Source organism: Melospiza melodia, chromosome 2 (genome assembly GCF_035770615.1).
Source record: "Melospiza melodia melodia isolate bMelMel2 chromosome 2, bMelMel2.pri, whole genome shotgun sequence".
Classification (NCBI taxonomy): Eukaryota; Metazoa; Chordata; class Aves; order Passeriformes; family Passerellidae; genus Melospiza; species Melospiza melodia.
This window is the reverse complement of record NC_086195.1, coordinates 11,022,928-11,050,824: the sequence shown is the minus strand read 5'-3', so window position 1 is coordinate 11,050,824 and position 27,897 is coordinate 11,022,928. Positions and strand designations below refer to the sequence as shown.

The following is a 27,897-nucleotide window of genomic DNA, read 5'->3' as shown; positions in this document are numbered from 1 at the left end:
GATCATTATTTCCAATTTTTAATTAAATTAGAGTTTTTTCCTAATGAAATAACATAATCAGGAACAACCACCAAATCAGAATTCAAAGTAAAATCTGTACTCATCAGAATTGAGCAGAAATTTAAACGCATTTTTTGACATGTTTTGATATCTCACTTTGGTGTTAATTCCCACAAGCACCTAAATGTGTTCTGCCTTAGTCCCACAGCAACAAGCCCCCAGGCATTAGAAGAGGCAGAAAAAGTGTGATGAACCTGGAATCTCTGGAGTTTGGTCATGCGCTCCTCCAGCTTCTGGCACTGCTCCGCCAGCTGCGCCGAGAGCTTCTTCCAGCGGCCCAGCACCACCTCCAGCTCGGAGCGGTAACTCCGGCCCACCTCTGCAGGGCCTCTCCTGGACAGCTCCTCCACAGTCGTGCTGAGATAGGTCAGCCCTTTCTGCTGCTCTTGCAGAGAACTTTGAAGAGCCTGTGAAAAAGAAGAGAGTGGAATTCACGTGCCAGGCAATTCCCTTCATTTTACAAACACGGGCGACACATAGAGGTCTCCTTTGCTAAAATATGCAATGGCATAACTTACTGGGCAATTTGGAATTGTTTTTCTCATACAACTTAGAAGGTTTTTTAAGTTGAACTGAGAATATAACCAGAAGTATTTGCACTTGTTAATAGATGTGATCTATGTACATTTCATTAATTCGAGATAGGAATTTGCTATGGCCCTATCGTAGACATCTTTTATGGAAAATCCTTTCCTTAGGAATTTTCCTCCTGAGAAGCTGAAAGGCCTCAGGAACAAAATGTAAACAATGGTTATCTGCTACTGTGGAATGCAACAGGTGCATCTGGGATTGGTCTCATGTGGTTGTTTCTAATTAATGGCCAATCACAGTCATCTGACTCGGACTCTCTGTCTGAAACAGAGCGTTTGTTATCATTCCTTTTCTCTTCTTAACTAGCCTTCTGAGGAAATCCTTTCTTCTATTCTTTTAGTATAGTTTTAATGTAATATATATCATAAAATAATAAATCAAGCTTTCTGAAACATGGAGTCAGACCCTCGTCTCTTCCCTCAACCTGAGACCCCTGTGAACACCGTCACATGGCCCTGATAATGACACTTTCAAAAGAACTAGAACATGGAGGAAAAAAAATAAACTTAGATAACTGAATCTGTGATACAACATTTTATAACATCTCAAAAATTTTATAATTCTCAGCCCAAATTTACTTCATCTAGTTTTTTTTTTTCTATATTCTACGTTTTATTTCTGAATATGCATCAAACAATATGTTCATTAGCCATCCGAGAGTACAAACTCTGTCAGACACTGAGATACAGGGAAGGTTTGTAGCCACTGGCAAAAATTGTTCCACATTTGTCTACTTGTAAATTTGACAGGAAACCTGTCAAAAGACTGTGCTGCATTTTGCAAATCAGAATCATTTTCATGTCAGCACTGGAAAATGAAATTACCTAAATCTATGTTTAACTACCAGAACTATCATCAAAGGAATATTTTATATACCATGGGGAAAAACAAGGGCTTTTCCTTAACATTTTAAATATCTTATAAAATTGCTTTCAATGGTGAACACCATTTTAAATTCCTTAACTTCAGGAATCAATATAAGCGAGAAATCAACCACCATATCCTGAAGCCCTGGCCTAAAACAAAATGAGCACTATTTACTCAAGATCCATAGGCTTCAGCAGATTTATGTACCAAACTAGAGTTCTATTCTTCTAAACTTCTCATTTGAGACATTTTTGCTCACAGCTTGATCACTCACCTTGAACTCCCTGAGTCTCTGCTCCATGGTTTCATATTCAGCAATTGCAACCTGAGGCATGGAGAGTTTAGTTTCTGACTGCTGCATCCACATAAGTATAGTGTTCATTGTCTCCTTGTAGTGTGCAGGAGGCAAACTGTCAGAAACTACATTCAATGGGAAAAAAAAAAGGGAAGGAAATAAAAGAAGGAAGACGGAAATAAAACAATTTTTCACTTCACTATTCGGATTGCTGACAGAAGACACTTGATAAAAGAAAAAGCCTTATTGAATTCTACAGCTGTTTTGCACGACATTGCAACAGGCCCAGTGTTTATCAAAACTATAAAAAATAATTTTGGAAGCAAAATTGTTTTGAAAAACGAACACACTCCTTCTAATGTTTGAGATATCTCTACCATTTTATGAGTTTTTTGCCATTTGACTCCATTATTATAGGTCAAAAGACAACTTATAGGGCCAACACAGCTATTTTAAATATGTGTGTTCAGAGATCAACAGACAAATCATTGTACTTAACCTACAATCTAATTTCAGAAATGTATTAAGAACTAAGTTTATGTATTCAATGTTTCTGTTAAAGCAAAATGTTCCATTTAAGACATCTGTTAAAAGCTTAGAAAATTAATCTTCCTTCTACAATAAAGTTGGATTTTATTGAACTGTGCTTATTGTGTCAATATTACAGCTACTGCAAATAGACAATATCTGGCACACACATAAGCAACTAATTAGCAGATAGATTCCCTCTGCCATCAACAACAGTTGCCTCTATTCTCACTGAAAAATGTGTAGACAAATAGCACGGCTGGTTGGAACTGAAACATTTCCAACTTGTTCATAATAATGAAGAATATAAAAGCTAAAAAAAAGTTGCACCCATTGTATTTCCTGTATTCTCCTCAGTGTTCTCTGGTGTTTCACAAAGGAATGTACAGAAAAATAATAAAGCTGTCCAAAAAGTAGTTTTGACAAACAATCCAGTTAAAATTTTTAAGTGCAAGCTTGCTTACATCGTACAGCAGTGCTTGGCAGAATGTACCTCAGATTTTAATCTAATTTTTTAGTTGATAACAGAATGCTACATGAAAAAAGAAATTACATTTACAGTCAGATATCAAAGCAACTTCCCAAAATCAGAACAATCTCTCTTGTGAAGAATGCACATTTTATGGCAAACTTTCCTCATAAATGACTTGCCTGATGTGATTTATTAAATCTGGGGATTTACAAAAGATCGAACTTGGCAACAGGAAAGACAAGAATTTCTTCCCTTGTGAGGTATTTGTGATTCACAGAAATCAATAGTAATAAATTCTTGGAAATACAAACTCAAAAATTTTCCATCTTGCCCAGTAACATTTTAAACATTTTCTTTCCTTAGTGAAATTTGTATTGTCTTTGACTCATTTTATCCAAACAACTTCTACTTTACAATAGAACATACATTTAAACTCTTCACTCCAAAAAAATGGAGATATAATTTGAGCAGCTCAGATATGTTAAAGAATTATACAACTCTTAACTGTAGTTTTATTTAGAAATATGAAATGGAGTTTAGTGTTGTGATGTAGTGTTTGACTTCTCTAAGTAATTTTTCCCTTTAAATGAAAAACAAATCTTATGATTAATGTATAACTTCAAGCATTTAAGTAAAAGAACAGCTATTTTGGTAGTACTGAAAAGTACCTCAGAACAGATGAAAACTGCTATAGCAAACTCCACCAAACTGCATCAAATTCTAATCCTGTAACTTTGACAATAATAATAAAAATTTTAAAACCATCCAAATATTGCAAAACATTTCAATCATTACTCAATTGTAATGAGTTATGTTTCCTACTATTGGATAGACTAAATAAGAGTTCAATGGGATGACAAGCATTGATTTAATCAAACTAGTGTCTTTACAATTTGGTTATTAAATATAAATTTAAAAAAACATTGTTAAATTGAGTGTAACCATAGTTTTCCCATTTCACTTTTCCAGATTACTACAGATTAGCAAAAATGAAACACTTTTTGATTCTTTAAGATAGACAATGTGTCAGCATTTTCATTCACAAGGAAGCAGATTAACTTTTAGGATGGCACTTAAGAGCCTTTATTATTTTAGCAGCACATGAAGGAAATGGTAAAAATTCAGTCAAGCTCCCACAGTGGGATTCACATTACCCAGTAATAACTGTCTAAATAATCTAACTCATTTATGATCTCTCTGTGGGCAATATGAATCTCTAAAATCCCCATGGTAATAATATAAACCCACATTCAAGACTTGTTTATTTTTATCTTAAAATTTGCTTTGAGATAATAATATTTATGGACTAAAGTCCACACAATAAGCAAATCTCATTAATATGGATTCTGCTGTATGATCTAAAAGAAAAAAAAAATATTGGCAATGAGAAAGATCTAGTATGTCCTCAATATGGGCCTAGTTTAGATATAGCAAAACTAGGTCCATGGCAGAACTGTAACAAAATATCACAGACAGAAATCACAAAAGAGTTATTGTGAAATATCAGAATATAATTCCCATCCCAGAGGGGAAAAATGTGTTTGAATTAATCTATTCCACTTTTAGGGAATGCATTTTGGTGTGACTGACATTGTAAGCCCTGAGAACTGACAGGCAAATGCATTTGCACTTGCATATTTCTTTTAGAGAAAGTCCATACATGTGGAAACAAAATGCTCAAATAGCTAGCTAGGATTTGTTTCTAATAAACAGGACTATCTAAATATGAAAAAATAGCTTTACAAGTAAGTAAAATACTTTGTTTTTCCTCATTGCTCCCTTGGTTTTTGTGACCAGATTTTTCACTCAAAAATATTTTCCGAAGTCAGAAATGTAATGAGAATACAATTATCTCAACACTGATCAAATCACCCTGGATAGGGTGAAATGTGTTTCTCCTGCAGTCATTACAAATCCCACTGTTCATCACACCATCGTGAAAGACAATAAATATAATCTATGGGACCATTTTAGTAAAGACTTATACCCTGAAATAAATTAAGAAGATTGAACTTCATGTATTTCCAATAAAAAATCTCTTCAGCAGTAAAACCAGGCTGATGTTTTCACAACTTTGTTTTAATTATTTTGTAATATAAATACTTGAACCAATTCATCAATAGGTCTTTCTTAATAAAAGCTGCGATTTTCTTCTCTCACATTTTTAACCAGAAAGCCTCATAAGGAATCTTGTGTAATACTTGATCAATGTTATGCAAGTGATTTAAGACTTCCATTTCTCTTTGTTACAAAGCTCATGAAAGAAACAGAAGGGAATAATAGAATCACAGAGTGGTTTGGGTTGGAAGGAGCCTTGAAGATCATCCAGTTCCAAGCCCCATCATGGGCAGGGACACCTTCCACTAGATGAGGCTGCTCAAGTCCCATCCAACCTGGCTTTGAACACTTCCAGGAAATTCCTTCTCCAGTTCTACAGGACCTTTTGTAACAGTAAATGTATTTTAAAGACACAATTCTTTTTTAGGGGGGCTTGTTTTTCATCCATAAAAATATTCATTTTTACCACTGAAGAAAAGGACAAAATCACCTACAGAGTAGAGGACATTATCTCATACACATTCATTTCACAGGCTGCTTTGTCCTTTTGATCTTGATTTACATAAAAAATAATTACCAGAGGAAACGGATGGGGTGAAAAAAAAGAAAAGAAATTGCTTGCACGCTATTTATTAAAACAATAAATTCTCACACACATCTGAACTGTATCTTCAGCTTAAAAGACACATTTAAAGAAGGTTAAGCAAATTTTATCCCTCAAAATCAAAGAGCAATGAATATTTTTACTACTAAATCATAGTTCAGGTCTTAAAGAAAACTTTTAGCTATGAAGTTTTCAAGATACTTGCTTAAATTTTTCCTTCCTCAAGTATAGAATGATTTGTGAAAGATTATTTTAGGTATCATTACAATTTCACTGCCACTTATAACCCATTTGCAATGTACTTAAAGCATCAAAATAAGTTAGCAGTTCAAAGTTTTAACCAAAGCAGAATAATTACAAACAAACTCTAAATGGTCATTATACTGTTACAGTTACTGTAATTTATTATCTTATAAAATTCTGCCAAGTTTGAATTGCATGAGCACTATGTAATTCAACACTATAAAATATTGTATTTATGGATTAGAGAGAATAATAATGTGCATGTGAAATAATTTTAAACATGGCATGGGTAAATAAAAAGTCTAAAGAATCTTTCTATGATGCAGAAGGCAAAAGCTTTCTAAAGTACTTCCTGAAATAAACAGGAGAAACATCATTTGAATGCAGATGAATAATTTATGATTAATAATAACAACAGCAATGATGACAATGATGACTTCACCTTTGGGAATTACTGATTCTGCAAAGGTAGAATCAGAACTTGGAAGAAAAGCACAGTGCATAAATTCATGAAGCAGACAAAAATGGAAATATATATGACTTTTTCTTTGCCACCTCCACCTCGATACTTTTAATTTTACCTGCGACAAAAGCCTTTTTATAAGTTACTTGCTAAAAATCCAATTTCCCTCAGCAGAACATGCATCTCAGTGAGAACATGTATCTCCATCAAGGCCACGACTGGGTAGCAGCTCAATGCAGCGAGACTGAGAAGCAGAAGCACCTTAATGGAATTCAGTTAAGCCACAGAAGTAGAGGAGTGCTGGAATGAATCAGCTGCGCCCAGGAGGGAGTTTGAACCGGGGAATATTCACTTACCTGACACCGACTGTCAGCTCTCCCTGGGCTCAGGGGGAATGGGAGGCTGACCATGCTGCTCCCTAGAAATCTCTCTGATGCAGCAGCAGTTAATTTCAAGACAAGTAAATATAAAGTACAAAACCTCCTTTTTCACCAGGGCATTACAAAATCTAAGCACTTCCCTGGGAAATCAAGTTATTCATACCCAAATCATTGCCAGCATTGTCTATTTCATTCCCTTGTGTAGATAACTGATCAGTTTTAAGCTCAGGCTGACCTTTAATTTTTCTATATAGCAATATTCTAGACATTACTCTAAATGTGTCTGGGGAGAAGAGAGAGCTGGATTGCTGCATACATCATATTCAACATCACATATGGACATACAGACATTCTGTAAAATGCAAAAAATGGGGTTGCATTTCTTAATATTTTATGAGATTGTATCTCTTTCCTAACCAGCACCACAAAATAATGGAAAAACCCAATCAAAGAGGTTTCAGAATTTAAATTGGGTTTTATAACTGGAAATGATAATCAAATCATGGAGAAAAATATGTAAGAAAATATAAGTTAGTCTTTAGTATTACTTTATTGACAAATCTGCAGCAGAGAGAAACTACTAAGCACTCCTGAATATTTAAAAAAAAAAAAAAAAACAACCAAAACTAAGCTGCCATCACTTTCAAAAACCACAGTCAAAACCTAACCAAACAAAACATATTTGAGGGTGACAGTTCCCAAAATTAGAGAAAACCATTTATGAGGGAAAATTTCTCTTGAAAAACAGAACGGCTAAATACCTTCATTCATCAAAAAGATAAAGAATCAATGGAAGATTAACAAAAAAAAAGCCACTCATAAAATAAACAAACCTTTTATGACAGTCAAAAAAATATATCTTTTTAACTTAAAAATCAACCTTAATCATGAATCAAAAAAGAAAAATCTTTTTAAACACATGTAGGTTTTATTCACAGGAAAGAAAAAAAGGATCAAATATTATTACTGATCTGCAACACAACATTCAGTCCTCAGGAGACTTTTCCATCTGTAGGAAATAATTAATTACAAATAATTTATGTAAATAAAAGATGGAAAGCTCCAGAGTACTCTAACAAAATTTCAATATTTTCTATTAAAGTAAGGCCAGAATAAAGACACAGGATATGGCCCATCTGTACAACACAAAAAAAGTAGTAACTGTCCAGAGCTCCATGCAATATTGATTAAATACTTCTGTTCTCCTGCACTGCAGGAGACTCTCCCCAGCCTGGTCAGTGCTTCCAGCTCAGGACAGCTGTTCCTGCAGCTGGCCAGGGCGCTGGAGGAGCAGATTGCAGCCCAGGCTGGGGAAGGAATTCCCAGGAAGAACTTCACTAAAGCCCATGGCATTACAGCTCAGGCACTGAACAGTATTTACCTTACTGGACCAATCAACTGGTTAATTCATGGCCTCTCACCACAGTAAAATTTGGTGTGGCAAACCAAACAACTATGGAAGTTTAGACAGAGGAGAAATCATAAAGAAGCCAGCATTCATGCTATGTTTCTGTTGGAAGAATGGCAACTGATTTCAGTATATAAAATGTTTTTTACATCTTGCCCATTTTTCACCATGAATTTAGAGTAATGAAGAAACTATACACTCTGTAATGTTAAATTTCTACAATTCATTCTTTCATCACTTGCTATGCGACACTTGCATTTTATTTCATCTGTTCTCCCATGCATCATCATCTCTTCAGTTTGCATATGTGGACTACACAAGTAAAATAACTATAGCAGTGCAGTAATGTAGTATTGAAAAAAACAATATCCAAGACTCTCTGTGAAAGAATTTAGGAGGAATATTAGAAAAATCCACTAGAAGGAGCTAGCACTATGTCAAATTTCAAATCAGTACAATAATTTAGAGATATCGGTGGTTGAAGAGGCAAATAATATCTTTGTTGTTGGAAAAAGTTAAATTTGTATTCTTTTTTGTCTGATACTTTTTAAATTTCATAAACTAATACAGAAAGAGTAATTACAGATAAGCTATGTATCATTAATTAGGAATAGTTAACTTTCTATTTTGGTATAGCATTTTGCCCCTTTTGAAAAATTCATTTTACTAAAAATATCACAAATAATGTTATAACTGGCAGTCATGTGTTCTGCCTTGCAAATAAGAAAGAATTGGCCACATGACAAAAAACTAGATATGCTAAGGTAGCTACTCTCTTTGATAAGATTTATGGAGTTAAATTTCCATGTTGTAAAAATCTAGAGCAGATTCACTCATGTAATTAAGCTGTCTTTCCTCTCTACTGACTTACAGGGATGGACTGCCTTGTCTTATAATCCAGATAAGCAAAGACAGTTTTATGGTGCCAAAAAATATCACTGAATCTGCCCATAAACACACTAACAAGAGGAAGTTTGATGGCAGAACTACGTTGAGTGGAAGCTTTGCTTCTGAATAGTGTACCTTCCCTTGATTTCTTAATAAAAAATGTGGAATGAACTGATAATTTTTGAAAGACTATTTCAACTGCAAAAAAAAGAGCACCTGAATTGCACTACTGGTTTAGTATCACAAAAGCAAATACAAAACTGGGAAAGCAAAATATAAACACCTATTCCATACTGCTAGTCAGGCAAATTGACTCCTTGTCAAGAACACTTACTGGTCTGTAGCTGCTTTTCTCTGGCATGCATGTCAGCAAATATTTGTTTGAAATGGCTGGTAAAAGCAGCAAGGTCAGCATCCAGAAACACTGGGGCTTGTTCTTTCTCTTTGAGCGCTTGACTTTGAGCCTTTAGCCGTTCAATCTGAGGCTGCAGGGTTGACATTCGAATGATTTCATCCTGCAAGTGCAAACAATAAAAAAATAAAAAAATCAAGATAGGACACACAAGAAATGAAGCCACTAGTGCTATGAAATCACCACTGTTTCAGTGCACATTGCACAACTATTTTGCTCCCAAATACATCAGTTACAATAACCATCAATTCAACATTTTAAACCTTTCCTCACAAATCAATACCTCTACTCCAAATAAAATTGTTGATTGAAATCACTGCTTAAAGGCACCTTAAAGTCACTTTCACATGACATTTTGCTCAAAGAAAATAAGAATGATTGCACATTACATTTTCAATCCTAAGGAACATCTTTTTCATCTGAAGATGGGAAGAGAAAAACACCACGCGTACCATAATTCCAGACCTGTGTCTGTTAGATTATGTACAGAATAAAATGAGGTAGAAAAGGAGAGATGAAGATGCCCAGTGATTTCTAGCAGCCTCACAGCAACACATTAGAGGCTGAAGTTAAGATTAGGATGGCACAGAGCAGCGGGAAGGGACTTTCAGGAAGCATCTATTCAAATGGCCTGACTGCTTCAGGGCTGACAAGTTAAAGCGCGTTGATAAGGACATTTTCCAAATGGCTCCTACAGACAGGCTGGGGGCACCCACCACCTCTCCAGGAAGCTTTTTTGTTACACTCTTCAAACACCCTCCCAACTCCAGTCTAAACCTCCCCTGGCACAGGTTTGAACCATTCCCATGCATCCTGTGCCTGGAGAGCAGGGAGAAGAGATCAGCACCTCTCTCTTCACTGCCCTTCTCAGGAAGCTGTAGAGAGAAATGGGGTTGTGCTGCTATACCTTGTATACACTGTGGCATGTGCAACTACAGAATATAAAAAAAATGAGCAAAGTAAGCCAAATGTACAGTTCAAAGCAGAGATATTCAAAGAAAAATTTTCTGCACAAGAACAGAGATCTCCGTAGGCATAATGCCAGCCTGGAAATACCTGAAAATTGAAGTAATAGCATGAATCTCAATTTGGGTTTCAATATTTTCTGGTTGAGAGCTTCTGGAGTCATAGATTTCCTAAAGTCAAACTTCTACAAGTATATCATGCAATTTATAATGCAATACTACAATATATTGCTGTTAATCGGTATTTGCTTGTAAGCTCTCCACCCACAGAGCTGTCTACAGTAAGAGAGAGAAACAAATTTCTATGGTGGTGCAGCACATAAATAAAAACCATTAGGGAGACTTATAAGTAATTGGTGTGACAGTTTTTTGTACAAGTCCTGTGATCCTCTCATATTGTGACAGAAGAATATTCCTCCATTTGAGTACACGACCCACACTGAATCAGAACACAGGGTACGTAAGAAGTAAAGTGGCCTGCAATGGCAGAATTTTGGACAATGTTCAGGCACAGATCCTTAACAGGATTTAATGAGGAACCAAAGACATAGATTTTTACATGAAAAAGAAATATGAAAATGACTTTAGGCCTACAGTTCCCTCTAAGTGTCTAAGTATCCTAATAACAAAATATTTGGGGCAGATTTTTAAATACCCATATCCTGGGTTCTACTGCCTCTTTGTTTCTTTACCAGTCTTTCCCTTCCTTGAACAAATATTTTCAATAATTACTTTGTAAATCCAAAGAGACCATATACCGTTTTTATAGTGAAACATCGTAGGTCATAACCTGTCCCACTGTTGGAACACCTATGAAGCACAATATCATAAAAAAAAACTTGAACAATCTCTAACCTTGCATCTTTCTAACTGAGCTTTTACTGTAGCAGGATCTGTTGCTGGTGTGGGTTGTGTTCTCAGCCAGTTTTCTGCAGCAATTGCTGTCTGCTCCAGTTGCTGCAGCTGGGAGTAGAAGTCAATGATGTTATTTTGGTACTCCAGCCATGCCAGTCTTTCACTCAGCAACTGACAGAACTCAATCCAGCGGCTCTTCAGCTGCTCTGAGGCTTGTCTAATGTTGTCAGGATTCAGACCCTCTAGAAAAACAACAGAAGATGCTTAAAGATAAACAAGTTACAAAGAAAAGGAAAAAAAAAATTAAGTAGGATAATTGAACAATTCAGTTTCTCTATTTGAGAGCTCATAAATCCAGTTAATGATTTATCACCAAATAACAGTTCTGAATCTACAGATGTTACACATTAGTGGGGAAAGCATATCAAAATATTTAACGTTGCTGCCTGGGTAGTTTTGTTGCTATGGGAATGAATTATAAACTACATTAAAGTACAAGAATGGGAATAAAGCAAAAAGTAGAGATACAATACATAAAGCTAATTAAAACTGCTGTAAGAAATAACCAAATGCCTGACAGCTGGATTTTGAGAACTGTGCCTGGACTGAAATTAGATTTTAATGTACAAGACTGTTGCTGGCTTTTCTTCTATAAAATTGCAATTAATAGGAACTATATTCCACAGTTATTTAGAGGTTTCTGGTAATCCAACCCATATATTCTGCATTATACATTATTGTAAAAATATCATAAACACTGAGGCATTAACAAAGTACCAGATCAAATCTCCATCTAGGCCAGTCCTGAGTGTCCAACAATGACCATAGGGAGACAGTAAGAAGACAGCCAAGAAACCATAGGTGATGCTTCTCTATGGTTATTTTCAAAGTGATAGGTTTCCTTGATATAGTTTGCCTATTCCTGTGTGTTGTTCAATAATCATGCTTACAATAAAGTTCATAAAATAAAACTAACTTTAGTTATTGAAGACAAGGTAATTATTTAGAACAATTAAAAGGTAAAAGGAATTTTCTTCACTTTCTGTGAAGAAAGTAAAGCAATACATATGAAAGATAGAAAAATGTGTCTTAACATAATTCATAATCACTCTGTAATTTGAACTCAGAATGACTTCAAAATCATATTAACTTAATCATCTCATTTATTTTTCAGTGGAAGTTTAAATGTAATCCCTAATATCTTTTCAATTGTAATGACATGTAATGATACACATAGCAATAGAGTCAACATTGTTCTCAAAATTAGTAAAATTTTCAGATCACTGAGCAATGTCATATGCTTAAGAACACTTTTAATATCACACAGTCATACAATAGCCAACCAGAAAAACACAAGCTATGTTTTTATCAAAATAATAAAAATTAGAGTACTTTTCTCTAAAGCAAGTTTAAAAGCGAACTAGACAAAAGCCTTCTCTGCTCCACTTCTACAATCTTTGATACACTACTGAATATGGGTTTTCTTGTTTGCAATCTGCACTCCAAATCTACAGGAAATTTTCTTTATCAGGATTAAAAAAATAGTGAAGTTCATGGCAATTTTGGAAGGTAGTACGTAGGAAATAGAGTACTAATTGCAGCCAGATGCTGTAGTAAAACAGTAATAAAAAGTACTGTAATTTTTTATAATAAAATATTTTAAGAAATTGCTATAGTGTATGTTATATGGTAAATCACACTAAATGATAATTGGGGATCATGTCTGTGCTGGAGCATCACAGTGCTCTGGCAATTCCTGTTCTGGGTCCAGCTCAGGGCTATTTCATTCAGAGTTGCTGGGAAACAGCCCACTTGGAAACAGACTGTGCGGTAACCTGATAGCAGCTCTCTGGATATGCTTTTGCTCTGGGATGGTGCTCCAGCCAAACAAAGTGTACAGCATTTCAAAAAGCAAAACTATTGGAAAAAAAGAAAGTTCAGTACTACTGAGAGATAATGAGTGGTGGTTGGAGCAGCTCCACATCCACAATATACTCAAAAAAACTGAAGAGTACATTTTAAGGACTAATCAAGGATAAAAAATGAACTTTGAAGTGTGAAGTGGTAAAAAAGGATTTTGACACATCTTAATAAAATCCAAAAGTGATCTTGTCTTCTGTGAGTGTGTGTGTGCATCTGGGGATGTGGTAGCATGACTACATTTTCCAGAAGTTTAATGTCTAATGAGCATGTGAAGAGGCAGAATAAACCTGAGTGGCACAGCACATCTGAATTACAACAATCAGAGACAACCAGGCACTCAGATACTGACTCTTAACAACAGCAAGAACATGCATATGTATAGACAATAAGACTTTAACTCTGCTGTATTTTAACAATTGTTTCTGTTATGAGTTGGGTATAAAAATGCTGTAAATTCATAACAGAGAGCAGATTATCTTGTCATTGTGTTCATTATTATCTCTGAACCTGGAAGACATTGCTTGTGAGTTTGGCAGACGAGATATAAAAAGATCACTTTATTTATTCCTCCTTCCCTTTCTTTTCAGCTGCCAGAGTCTCCCAAGTACCCTTAGGCGAGATTATGATTACCAGAAGTGCAGTCATGGATTCTCCAAATATAATAATACTTTTCACTGCAATATTTTCTTCTAGGATTCAGAGAGGACTGTATTTCAGATGAAAATCTAGATTCACTAGATCCACCTTTGTTATTTTTCTCATAGGTCCCTCTTCACATGAGAGATTTAAATATGTAAAAATAGCCTCTATTATTCAATTTTCTTTAATTATTTTATTTAACATCTAACCTTTGAGTCTAAATGTGATTCCATAAATACATAGAGAAAGAAATGCTTTTGCTCTTCATGTTCCTGAAATGGACAGTACAAAACTGCTTTATGCAGAGTCATGTTTGGTAAAATATTGCAGAGGTGCACTTTCATTAGGCAGAATATCCTACTGTAAGTAAGATAAAATCTCCATAGCATGTGATTTTAAAACTTTTATTTTTCAGTCCATTCAGGTAAAACAAAATTTTCCATCAGATGCTAGCATGTCATTTCCAGCAGGATGTAATAAAATGGCTGTTATTGAGATCATTTGGGCAAGTTTGACCCAATGGAGAATATCAAGAATTTCACAGAATCATGGAATAGTGAGGGTTGGAAGGAAATTACCCAGTCCAAGCCCCGTACCAAGGCAGGGTCACCCAGAGCAGGTGGCACAGGAATGTGTCCAGGTGGCTTTGGAATGTCTCCAGAGAAGGAGCCTTCATGATTTCCCTGGGCAGCACAGGGTTCCAGTGCTCTGGCACTCCCAAAGAAATTCTTCCTCTAGCTGAAGTGAAACTTTCTGAATTTTAATTTATTACTCCTTAATAATGTCCATTATTCCTTGGCCTATTTGAAACTTTCTTCTGTGATAACTACTTATTTCTTGACTAAGTAAGCACCTTTACCAAGACATATCAAAAGTGCACAAGCAGGCAAAGAAACAATATAAAACCCATTTTCTGGTAAAACATTATTTTATGAATAGTGGTTGGTTAATAATCTTTTCATGTTTCACATTCTAAAACCTTCTGGTATAATCATTGTATAAATATACTGTACCGAGAGGAAACAGATCATTATCTGAAGTGCATCCATTAATTTTATTACCTTGTATACTGCACATAATAAATTGTGCCTGAATATTTTTAATTGTGCAGCACCTTACATGGAAGTGCTTTGGAATTGCCACTTAATATGAAATATATCTTGTTAAATGCATCTGTCATTTGCACAGCTCTGTGATAGAATAATGTAATATTATTTGGTTTCTGTAGCTCTCGACTCTTGTGTAACTTACAAGATAATGTATTTCTTCCACAGATTGGTGGCATTTTGAAATTACATGTTTTATTGCAACAAATTGATTTGTATTCACTTTAATGCTTGCTGTCAAAATTCTCTGATTATTCATTTTGATGTCCTGCTTATTTTACTCTAAACTATTATAATAGCCAAGTGTCCATTCCAACTGCTAAACTACTTTACTTATGCATCAACAGATTTTTTATTCTCTTTTATAATATGATTTAGTAGAGAAAAAGAAAAACAGATTTCTTTTTTTCCTAGAAACACTGGTAAACAGAATATATGTTTTCACTGATTTCAATCATCAGTGTTTGAAAGCATGAGCAAGGAGAGGCAGAGCACAGCTCATGAGGGTAGTTGGGTAAAGAAGAATCCACCAAAAAATCATCAATGATTTCCCTTGTGATGGGAAAAGCCCTTCAAATGATAATGTCCAGACTCCCTGCCTACAAACACAGGAACAGCTGTGCTGTGGGAGAGGGCAGATCCTTCCAGGGCAAAAATACTTCTGCTGACAGTGGCTGACAATATTTATATACGACTAGAAGAATGTCCTGTGTAAATATGTTTGCTAAGAATATTTCCCTCTGCTAAGGAACAAATAAATTAAACCCTAAATAAACCAATCCAATTCTCTCCGGAGTCCTGTTTTTTTAACTTATTCTCTCTCCTACCTATCATAGAAAAAAAAGGCAAGAAAAGAATTACCAATGATTCAACAATGGAGTTTACCACTATTCTGAACTTGCTCTTATAACCCACCAGAGGTCTCATCTTTTTATGCTCTTTGTCTGTTACATTCAGAATGTTGTTTACGAACAAACAGAAAGAATATTTTAAGTATTAAGTAAAGCCAGCATATTCAATGCCAGCATAATTTGAATCTTAAGGAATCTAATCATCATTAGTCCAGATCTAATTGTCACAGAATAAGTTAAAATTAACAACACAATTAAAAATGTCATCACTTGACTACTGAACTGATCTATGCCTTAAATCTGTTTGCCTTCTGTGGTCTTTTAATTACAGATTATATTGCAAATGCATGACAATCATCAATTCAATCACTGACTCATTCCCCTAAAGAAAAAACAAGGGGAGCATCATCATTTTTGATCTGTAAATTGTGGTAGTTAGAAAGGTTTTTCATTAAAATGACATAGTACATCTTCACTCCACTAGATGTTAAACTGCAGATCTCCCACAAATCCATACAGGCACACTAATTAATTCCAATTCCCTCCCATTTTATGGAAAAGAGTTCCACCACTGGAACAGGAAGATATGAAGGAACAGTTAGGCTGCTCCAAAAATGTTATTTTTTGAGATTCAGCAAATCTTTCATCGCATTCTTAGTGAATACAACAACCAAAAAAAAAAATTAATTTACACAAGACACAAACACTATAGAAACTTAGTTGAATTACTATAGAAAATATAAAGCTGCATAACTCTACTACTGTTTGAAATGAAGTTTTAAAAGTAATATTTTTACTTAACTTTTAGTTCAGTTTCAGTTGGACTAAATTGCAGCCATTAACTGCAATTAGATCATAATGATTGGAAGAAAAGGCAAATAGAGAGTATGTTGTACGCAAAAGTACAATGGCTTTACAATGGCAGTTAACTTCCTTTACCCTCAAGGAGTAATTTTGAGCATCTCACAAGATATTCCATTTGCCAATTCTTTGTTAAAATCATCTCATAGTTCTCACCAGCTAATGTTAATTATTTATTCTACTCTCTACTGCTGGCAATTACTGCATTAATTAACCATTCCAAACACTATTCTTCAATCTGCCTTTGCATTAGTGGAGCAGTTGAAAGTCCGAAAAACACTCAAGGTTTCAAGTCCAGAGGAATTGTTTCTCTTTTCAAAGGGATTGCTTCCTCCCTAAAACCATGACAATAAGAGATCTTCATTTTCACAGCCAATTATGTCAGCCACACTAGAAGGTTTTTTCTACCAAGGCTAACACAATATAATGCATGACATACATCTCAGAGCAGCTGACAAAGTTGAAGAAGTTGATAAAGTGATACTGGCTTGGTTAATCTACCCTGTGCCTGCCACCCAGTTGGAAGAGGTGCTTCCTAAATAAAGAAGTGTAATTTGAGAAATACTGGAAATATTTCTATGCACATCTAACTACATGTAAAACATCAATAAGGATGGACCCATGGACTGAGGGAAAAAAAAGCAGAGTCTTGAGTTAAAACTCCATGGGAATAATTAAGACAGAATTTAGTCTACTTGATACATGACATGGTAAGCACTACAGTGCAGGGTAAGCATTAGCTAAGATGGTAGTGAGTTTGACAAATAACACCAAAATTAGTCATCATAAAGTACTGCATAATCCAAAGAAAGTAAACTGGAATTCTGGAGGTGCAGGTCTGCACTTGTCCAATGGAAGAGTGGACATGCCTAAATATGCCCTGGACAGATTCTGCCCAAAATCAAAACCTCAATGTGTCAGCATGCAAATTTCAGATGCTTCCCTAAAAGTCACGTACAATCAATTCTCCCAGACAGAAACATAAAAAGTCTGAACTTTTTATATCATCAACTATGGAAAAGTACCCAAATTATTTCAAACAGGGTGAAGATGTTGCCAGACTGCCTTCAGTATATTCACAGTGTCAGGGAAGGGACTCATTGTAGCAATAGTTACAGTAATGATAACGAAATGTGTCCTACACATTAAATATGGTCTCTTTTATAATATTAAGCAAAATAATCATAGGATTCCATCTAAGAATTTTCTTTAGAAATTTCTTTAGCTTGGCTAGTTAGTACCTCAGACTTAAAGCATTTTACTTTTAGCAATTTAATTATTGGTTATTCATTGTAACAATTTAAGAGAAAATATATGTTCCAAATGTCACTTTACTCAGCATCTGTATTTCTAGTAATCATGTCAGTATGATAGATGTTGGCCCATTTTAATTATTTGATTGCAAGGCAAGATATTCCTTAATATTAAGAACAATGGCGTGAGTTAGTTTTACTTTCATGAACTTTTCCTTGGGTTTTGTTTTTCACTTATTTAAAAGTTCAAAAGAATGGCGTCATGTAATAATTTCTTTGGGGAAAAGAAAAAAAAAAGACAAAACTCTTGAAGCTATTTTTCTTATTTTTCTTTGTTCAAGAGTTGTATAAACTTTGACAATTATTATATTCCAAAAACCAAATGCTAAAAATTTCTTCCAAATCCCAATAAAATGTTATATTTTCTATGATACAGAACATTACAGAAATATGTATATTACAAAACATACATTTTATATTAAAAGTCAGGAAGTATTTTTCCCCAACTGGTTAAAGTGATTCCTTTGGAGCTGTCTAACTCAGATGTGTTAAGGTACTTCAAAGCTTAGAGAACTCAGAAAATAAGATTACAACTTAAGTCTCTGCACAGAACAGATTGTTAATATACAATTCATTACTGTGAGTTTCTAACACATCTCTCTGCATGGTACTAAAGTGGTAATACTTTTTTTCTCTTCTCTAATTAACAGATTTAACATTCAGAAATAATAAAAGAAATATAAGGCAATATCACTTTACCGTTCCATTTAGACAGCATGTGCTATTATAATTCTTGTGATAAATATGAACCTGTTCGTTGATCAAATCCCTAAGAAGATTATCTAAAGCAACTCCCAAGTAATTACCATTCACCATCTGTTCCACCAGGGCCTCAGCTGATCTGCTGGCATCTTGCAGTTTTCTGTACTTCTCAGGCTTTTCTCGCTGGATGGCCTGCAGCACGACAGGAAAGGTGAGTATTTCAACAGAGGGGTTTCATACAAGAAAGTAATTAACTCAGGGATGTCTTCTGATTTCTTGGGACTTTCTAACCCATCATACTGCCCTGACTGCCCCCCAGTTTGCAATGAAAGAGGTAAGCACCATAAACCACCACCAGGAAGGGAATTGGTCAAAGTCAAATACAAAAACAGAGTCAGAACACAAAAAAGCTGACAAATGACACATTTCAGTATTTTATGGACCCATAAAAGACATAGAAATTAAGAGCTATTTGAAGCACAATATTTCAGAAAGAAAATATTCATTAACAGAAATGCCTTGTGGAAGAATAGATTTGCTTATTTTCATGGTAAAAGCAAACATTGACCATTCTCACCAAATCACAGGGATTCACAGCATTCTTCAGTATCAAACCCATATAAATTTGATTGCTTTTTTACTATTTTATTTGAAAACAAAATAACATCTGTAAAATGCATATGTAAGACTACATGCAGCAGACACCCATATATGGGCTATTAAGAAAAAGAGTCTACTGGAGATTCAATAAAGGCTTCTCATCATGTTTTGTACTTAAATACTCTCAATTCACATTTCTGTACACAAAAATTGCTCACCAATGCTCAGGCCAGCAAGTAAGGCCTAGTAAAGGCCAGCTGCTAAAATAATAAGATATAGTAGGAATCTAAATTTAAATATAATTTTGGGTCAGTAGAAATACTGATGGTAAGTAAATTCATTTTAGATTTGACAGCTCATCAATGCTGTCTTGTAATTAACACCATGGAGTCACTTCATTGATTTTAAACTAAATTAGTTGCATAATTTAGGTGTAATTTAGAAGCTCAAAGATGCAACAAGCTCAAAGATGCACAGTCAAATTTGATACTAAAAATAAAACAGACTATATATCTCCCGGAGATTCTGACCAACACAGGGTCCCACAAACCAAATCCCTCACTTTTCTGCAGCAGATACACACATAGAAGAGGATATGATCCCCCAAATCCTACATGATATATAAGGAAACATCACACTTGGCCTTGGCTGCAGTTTCACAGGCTGGCTGATGCCACTGGGCTTCCCCATCACCCCGTTAATTTCCACAGCAAATTTAGATGCTGCATGACTTCAAAAAATCTCCTTTGACTGAAAAGAAAGCTTAAGCAGGTGTCTAAGAATGCATTAAGTAAAAGAACCTTATATACATAAATTTGGAAATATTATTTTGCAAATAGATTGTTGCACCCATATAGAATGACTATAAACACCTTTGAAGAAACTCTCTTAAATAACTTTTAAAATGTGATGTTTAAAACATCTTCAGTTTAACAAGAAGCAACTCCCATGAAGACACTGCAAATGAGGAGACACAGAAACTTGGAAGAGAAATTTTCAATTCAATTCATGTTTTTCCTCAGCCTACCTATAACTGCTATCCATTTGTGCATATAGAAATTGCTAAACAGCAGGCTTTCTAACAATATCAAAGATTCTTTTCAACACTGTCACTAAAACAATTTTGGATAAATGAGATCTATAAAGAAAATATATTTAGAAAATAATAAAATAGTTTCTATTTTAGAAACATATTTTAATATATAACTAAATTACCACTGAAATATTATGAAGTTTAATCCCACTAAGTTACAGATGACTGTATGAATTATCTCTCATTTTCATAGGTCAATAAAATCTTGCACGATTACCCAGAGCAATTTAAATATTTTCCAAATTTAAAAAGTAAATTAACTCTCTGCAGAGTTCCAAAATCTCTTACAGAATCTTAATTAATACTACTCTTTCTATAATGCTAGGTATAATTAACATGAGAATAACTACTGAGAACTCAAAGGAATCATTAAAACACTAAAATATACTGAAAATAATTCTATTCCTTCTGTAACACCAGGTGTGTTATTATCATGTGTATAACCATAGTGAGCAGAAAAAAATTATTTAAAAAAAACCAAAACCACTTCATAAAATATGCTAAAACTTATCTTTTTAAAATCTAAAAATGATAAGACATAAAAGCTTGTGGAAGTCAACCCTTCCCTGCTCAGCATATGTTATACGTGCAGGAAAACGTGGAGAAATGTTCACCTCTCTACTGAAAGATTCAAGTTCCCAGGTCCTGGCAGAAAATATAAGCACTATGTATAGAGTCCTTAAATAAACATATCAAACTTTCAGTCAACTCTTTTTCCATTCATTTTTATGCAATTGTCATATATTATGCAAATGAAGGTTGAGCACTGGTTAGAGGAGGACAAACACACACAGGAAGCACAGTGATAACCAAAGGAGAAGAAACTGAACTCTTGGTTCCTCCTACAAAGACAAATGATGTGGCCTGGGGAGAAAGGAGGAAATTCACTCTAGTTACTCAAAATAATCAGCACATGTCCCTGTCATCGCTTGCCAAACCTGCAAATTTTGTCTTGGGTTTTTAAGAACTTCAGGAGAAGTATTTCCATAACCCAGTGTCAAGTGCCTGGAAATGAATGGAGCAGTCCTGGAAACACCTCTCATTTATCTCTTTGGTTCTGTTTTCTTCATTTTTTCCTTTACTGAAGGGGACCATCCTGTTGATCCAAGTTCATTTATGTCACAAGTAGAATGGGAGATTTTTAAAGGATTTGTGAAGTTTTGAAATTTAAATTCTGTATAATAGTATTATACAGAATAATATAATAACAGTAATATAATTCTTATTCTGTGTAATAGACACTTTTTGACAACAGTGGCAGTGCCTAAGCCACTTCAAAATATTTCCAAATATATAACCTCCCTCATTTTTTTTACTCTTTTTGGCTTCTGTAAAAGAATTTTCAGAAAAAAATAAGACCCCAATATTAGAGGAAAAGGTTAACTTGGTTATCTTAATGGGCTTATGTCCTAGTAGAGATTAATTATCTTTTGGACTACTTTGCAACAGACAATGCAAATGTATTATAGCTCAGTTTTAATTGATTGAAAAACATTATAAATTCATCTTTAGCTAAGTGCTAGCCAAAGGCAAAGGGGCTATTTTTACAAATCTAAACATTTTATTTGACCTTGAGATTTTAGTTGGCAGTTAATGACTTCATAAACTAGAAAATAGTGATGGCTGGAGAGATTTGGATATTATTCATATATCAAATCAACATCTTTCTTTGCGAGCTCTGTGACAGGATGCAGGGCAGCACTCCCTGACCTCCTGTGGGGGTGACCCAGCACCCCTGAGGGCAGGGAGGACAGCATTATCATCCCCACCTCTGACAGTGACTCAGCTCTCAAATACCCATGCCTAACAAAGCATGCTGGAAAAGGTCACTAAAACAAAACAAACATATGAGAATGGGACTTCTGAGAATGCCAAGAGAACAAATTTATTTGTCTAGGATATCTGACATTTTCCCTTACATCTGTTCCTTGTGTTTATCTTTGATTCTGAATTTCTAGGCGCTTCCTCTTCTTGGGTAACCAAAACTTCTTTCAAGGATTTTTATTCCCAATTTCTTGTTGGATAGTTTCAAATCCAATTTACTAAGTAGGATTTACTACCTGAAGTTGTGGAGGTTTTTTGCACCTGAACCTTTATATATTTGAACTTGCAATACTGAAAGCTCAGTATAGCTTAAGAAAAACATGGAAGTCCTGAGTCATTCTGAGGTCTGATTTTAGTAAAATACACACACTAACTGTAGAATATTCATGGTGGCATGTAGTATAGCAATATTTACTACATTAATGTTTGGATGTCTCCGTTATTTAGGAGTATGGCTATTCAATAAATTCCTTCTATTGTTCTGGCTTTGCAGTCCCCCTGCCCAGGTAAGGTAAATATCTTTCTTCTGTATCAGGGAAGGGTTATAAATACTTTTCTTCTCCCCAGACATAGGAATGGACTTTTTGCACATATCTAATATATTCAAGCTACATAATACATCTGCCAAAGGCTAATTTCCTGCCAGGATCTGAAGAGCAGCTGCCTTAGCAAACAGAGTCACTGCATTTCATACAGCCTGCTCTTGGCTCTGTGTCCCCCAGGACTCCTCTGAGCTGGGATGGGAGCAAGCTTTTGCACTTTATGAATCACCAATGATGGCAAAAGAGATTTCCTTGTGGATTTCATTTCCGATGCCTCTGTCCCTCTATCATACAGCAGATGCACTTCCACTCCATCTTATGGATGTGACGCCTCATCCATGAAAAATGATGGGCAGGAGCAAGCAGCCACAAGAAAAAACAATCCCGAAACTAGTAACTGTCACCAAAAGAGCAGCAGAAAAGAAAGTAATCCCAAAAAGGCTCTAGGACTCAGCACTGACTACAGCAGGGAATAAAGGAGAGTTTTGGCATCAGCCAACAACAGGTGTTCTGTGCTGTACCAAATTATGTATTCATATGGGCAAAACCACCAAAATTATAAAGTAAGGACAAGATGGGACTTCTGCACACGTGTGTAGATGGTCACATGCATGCATGTACAACACTGGGGTATGGCTATGGATGTCAGTGCACGTCCTGGTTTTGGCTGGGATACAGTGATTTTCCTCTCAATAGCTGGGAGAGAGCTGTGCTTTGGATTCATTATGAGAATAATATTGATAACATTCATGTTTTGGGTTCTCTAAGTTTTGTCTGTCCTAAGTCAAGAACTCTTTTTGTGTGTCTTATGCTCTGCCAGTGCTACACAAAAAAAAAAAAAAAAAAAAAAAACCGAACAAAAAAACCTGGGAGGGAACACAGCCAGGACAGGTGACCCAAACTGGCCAGGAGGATGTTTCACACCATAGAAAAACAGGCTCAGTGTATAAACTGGGGGAGTTACTGGAAGGGGCTTATTTGTTTTTAGGGTGCGGGTCTAGCCTTGGTCAGCAGGTGGTGAGCAATTGCATTGTGCTTCCCTTGCCTGTTGTTTGCTGTTTTCTTTCTGTTATCTGATTTATTATTTTAGGGTTATTATTTTATCATTACTATATTTTCCTTTATTTCATTTATCTATTCTTATCTGAAGCTACAAGTTTTACTTTTGGTTCTCCCCATTCCCAGGGGTGGGTCGGGGAATGCGAGCAGGTGTGGTGCTTAGTTGCCAGCTGGGCTTAAAGCACAACAGAACAATAAAATCTATTTCAATTATCTCTCACATATGTTTTCCTTTCTGCATTTCATTCTTTTTTATATGCCTTCTACAACTTTACTAGAAATTATATAACATGTTAAAACACATACTATCTTGTTTTCCATTGATTTGAGGTACATTTTGAGAGAACTAATAACTAAAAGTGTTAACAAGCAGCAACGAAACTTTTCAAATCAATGAACTGAAAAGTACTTTCTGCTTTGTCTCTCATTTAATTGATTGAGACAGAGATAAGACCAGGAAAAGTCAGGTCAGGACAAGTTTTAAGACCTGGCATTTATAAAAATTTGATATTTTTCTTTAATTTGTTAAAAAGCGTGTTCAAAGACTTACACTGACTGAAAGTGATTAAACACATAATCCATGTAGCACTTGTCAAGTGTCACCTTTCAGAGTTCCCACTCTCAAATTAATACATGCAATAGAATGTTTTCTCCCTTAGAGAAACCAGAAACTTGTTAATGTAACTTGATTTTCTCTATAAAATGCTTATTTTAAGAGCAGTGACACTCTGTTAAATTAAAATGGGTCTTGGTCCTTAAAAATATTTTCAATGTTAATGAAGGATACATATTGATTTTTCTTATATCTATTTAGAATTACTGGTTTGTTTCAGACCTCTCTCATGGCAATATAAATAACTAAAATAATTGCAAGAAACTTGGAATTTAACATGGGATTTAAAAATGTACACTCACAGTCACAAAATTCCATGTTACTCAATCTTATCAAAGCTGATTCATGATGGAAAAGTAAAATATGAGAAAAACCATCAGCAAATCTAAATTCAATACAGTAACTTTGCTCCACCTCTTTGTTTTCTAGGAATATGTATCAACATGGGTTTTAATGATGTTCCATAACATAGTATGCTACTATCCAAGATAATTATAAAAACCACCCCTTTCTCATCTTGGAAAAGATGGGCATTTTTTCACTGATCTACAAAAATAAAATAAGGAAGAAAATTTGTAACAGTTTAGTTTTCAAGGGCTAAATTCAGTGATTCAGTCTATGACACACAGACACACAAACAGCAACTTTTTAAGCAGTGCAGGACCATTCACTTTGTCAGGAAATAACAGGTTTTTGTTCTGATATGGTACTACAATAGAGTAAAAAAAAGAACCCAAAAGGCAAACAATGAAAGCCCCATGGAAACTGGTGATTGTCACATATATTTTACAGCTCTGTGAAGAAAATAGATATAGATTTCCTTTAGCATCCACTCCAGTGACACTTTTCATATTCTTCAGTTTTTGCATGTATAATGTCAAATTAAGCTGTTAGTATAGAATGGAGATGCATATTTAAGTAATGATAACTTAATATAACTTTATAAATTTACATATGTATGCAAATTTATAGATATATATAAACCTTAATATCTATATATATTTTGGTATAACTTTACCAAAGACTGTCATGGATTTACAACACCTTAATTAAATATGAATACGTATGAGCAAAAACAAAAACAAAAATCTATGTGTTCAGACAGTCTGTGTAGTAAATTTGGTGCCAAAATCTGAAACTCACAGAAACAGTGAACACTTCTAAATTTATCTTGGACAATCAATGCTTGTCAGTCTACATTTGAAATCCTTTAAGCTTGGACTCTGAAAGCACTTTGGCAAGCAAATACAGACTAGCAGACATGCACACGAGTAGTTTCTCCTACATTGACTCTTTCTCTGAGGTCTGAGAGGTTTCCTTCTTTCCTGAAGACGGCGAACTCAGGGCTCTGCAGCAGCGCCTCGGAGCGGGTCATCCAGCTGTGCAGCTCCGTGGTATCCGAGTCAAACCTGAGGGACAGAAAAGTGCAACAGGACTTTCAGCTTCCACAGCTCCTGAGAACAGGATTGGCAGCAAACAGGGTCATTTAAACAAGGGAATAAACAGCAATATGTATCAGCAAAACACAGTTTTAAACTCCCATATCTCATCAGGGAGTTCATAAAACTATTCACTTTTAAATTTAGAAATGCAGAAATAGTTTTTCATTTTTAAGACCCGATTTGACAGCTGAACAGATGCAATAATTTCCACAGTAAGTATTCTAATTTTTCAAGCTAATGCTTTTGGAAGATATGAAACAAATGTCTGTCAGTGAAGAAAGAGTATCACGTCCTGTTTGCTGAGGTGAGGATTCAAGACCTATCAGTCTGACCAAATGCAGCCTTCAAACCTGTGAGATCACTGTCCCAGCTTGTGATTGTGAAATTATGAAGAAAATTCAAGAAGAAAATTTGATCAAAGAAGATTTTTCTGATTAACTCAAATTTGTTCTACAATGTAACCAACTAATCAACAAGTATAATTTTCCACAGTTAAAGCTTTAAAACCAAAATTAAGCTCCCCAACTCTCTGCACTTAATTTATAACTAGTTTTTACTCCATAGCCCTCTTTACTACATTCTGGATTCTTTCATCAACTTCTTTAAAACTGATCTTAACTTGTGGTTACCACTATTCAAGTAATGTCTCAAAATGCAGATATTCAAATTACTAATGTCTAGAAATTTCAAATTGTGATTCAGCATCTACTGCAGTTTTAAAACAAGAAGCTTCAGACAATATTTGTTGTCAGTTATGCCACACTTTCTGCTTGATTGCATTTCTTTATTGCACTGTATTTTCTAATATTAAATCCCTTTTGCAGCTGACTTGCCTTCTGCAGCAATATGCTGAACACAACAGAGCAGAAAGACCTAGGGGAAAAAATAACAAGCTGTATCTTTCAGTTTGCTTTATGACTATAGGTTGTATCATTTGCATACAACTGGAAATCTACTAAAAACAGTAACTTGAACAACAATTATGCCCCCGGAGGAATTAATTATTTTATAAAAATACACTTCATTTATACAAGGATTTAGACTACTAAAATACAAGGATGTAAGGCAAAACCAGGTGCTACATAAATCTACATATACAGAATTGAAAAATGAATACAAGAAAGTATTCCATACTTGAGTTAATATTTATGCTTCCTTTTTTCCCTTTTCCACTGTGATTTTTTGTATTAATAAATAATGAAAGCAAAAGAAAAAGAATGACAAACTGCCTTAGTCCAATATTCTACATTCAATTTTAAAACTCTTAGGAATAATTTTGATTAAAAAAAATTCCTGAGCTTACTAACTGAATACTCATTCAAGGAGAAAAAATTGTGACTTTGAAGTAATGGAAGGTGAAGAAATCTTCAGTTTTAAAATAAACTACAAATTCTAAGGCAAAAGACAAAATAAAATTCCCAGATTGTTCAAGGAATGTCGGTGCTGTTCTAATCCCTGAACATGAACTCCATAGCCAGTTGAGATCTTCCTATTTCAGCTTTATTTCTGATCATTAAATCAACTGCAATTCTTGAAATAAAATGCTATCCTTTGTTCTACAAATAATAACTGCATATTTGATGATTACAAAACACCAGACATCTGATAGCAATGGAGTTTACCAGTCCCTGAGTACTAAAGTTCCTTGGCTGCAGGTAAAATTGTATGAGCTCTGGAATTTGTTCCATTCTGAAGCTGCAGACAAGTAGAATCAGTAAATCCTGTAAACTCTGAAAAATAGCCTGGTCTTACCCTGGTACAGGAAGGAAATTGACAGAAAAATGTTTATCAGTGATCAATTCTTCAAGAAAAAGGATTAAGCCCTTGCCTTTGCAACACCTGGAAGAGGAATGGGAGCATTTGGGATAGTTTTGACAGTAGAACAAAATAATTAGGAACATATCTTATGGCCCAGAGAGCCATCAGATGGTGGCAAACGTTAGACATAGATCTTTAAGGTCCATTCCAACTGAAAGCATTCTATAATATGATATGATTCTCTGATATGACCAAGCTGATCTCACATAACAGATTGCTCTGCCACTTGCAGTTTCTTCTGGAGATAAATATAATTTCAGAAGCAAAGCCTCCTGCTCAAAAAAGAGCAATAGGGTGAGGGGCAGACAAGAATTAAAAATACATAAAAGCTAAATCCAAGTAGCTTTTTGTTTTACATAAATATCGTTAAGATAAAGACATCTTACATAGTGAGACTAAAAAAAAAAAAATCATTCTGTCAT

The 27,897-nt window shown here is 34.9% G+C and overlaps 1 protein-coding gene across 10 annotated transcripts in view; it reads right to left on the bottom strand.

Moving 5' to 3' along the window:
* Positions 1-27,897, bottom strand: part of DMD (dystrophin) — a 1,043,904-nt gene that overhangs the window by 645,690 nt on the left and 370,317 nt on the right. For all 10 annotated transcript variants that reach the window (XM_063182212.1, XM_063182260.1, XM_063182196.1 and 7 more), the window contains 6 exons: positions 25,501-25,624; positions 18,589-18,676; positions 11,090-11,331; positions 9,192-9,372; positions 1,793-1,938; positions 255-467 (listed from right to left, as the gene is read on the bottom strand). In XM_063182212.1, the coding sequence (XP_063038282.1) occupies positions 255-467; positions 1,793-1,938; positions 9,192-9,372; positions 11,090-11,331; positions 18,589-18,676; positions 25,501-25,624 (994 nt within the window). The remainder of the gene's footprint in view (positions 1-254; positions 468-1,792; positions 1,939-9,191; positions 9,373-11,089; positions 11,332-18,588; positions 18,677-25,500; positions 25,625-27,897) is intronic.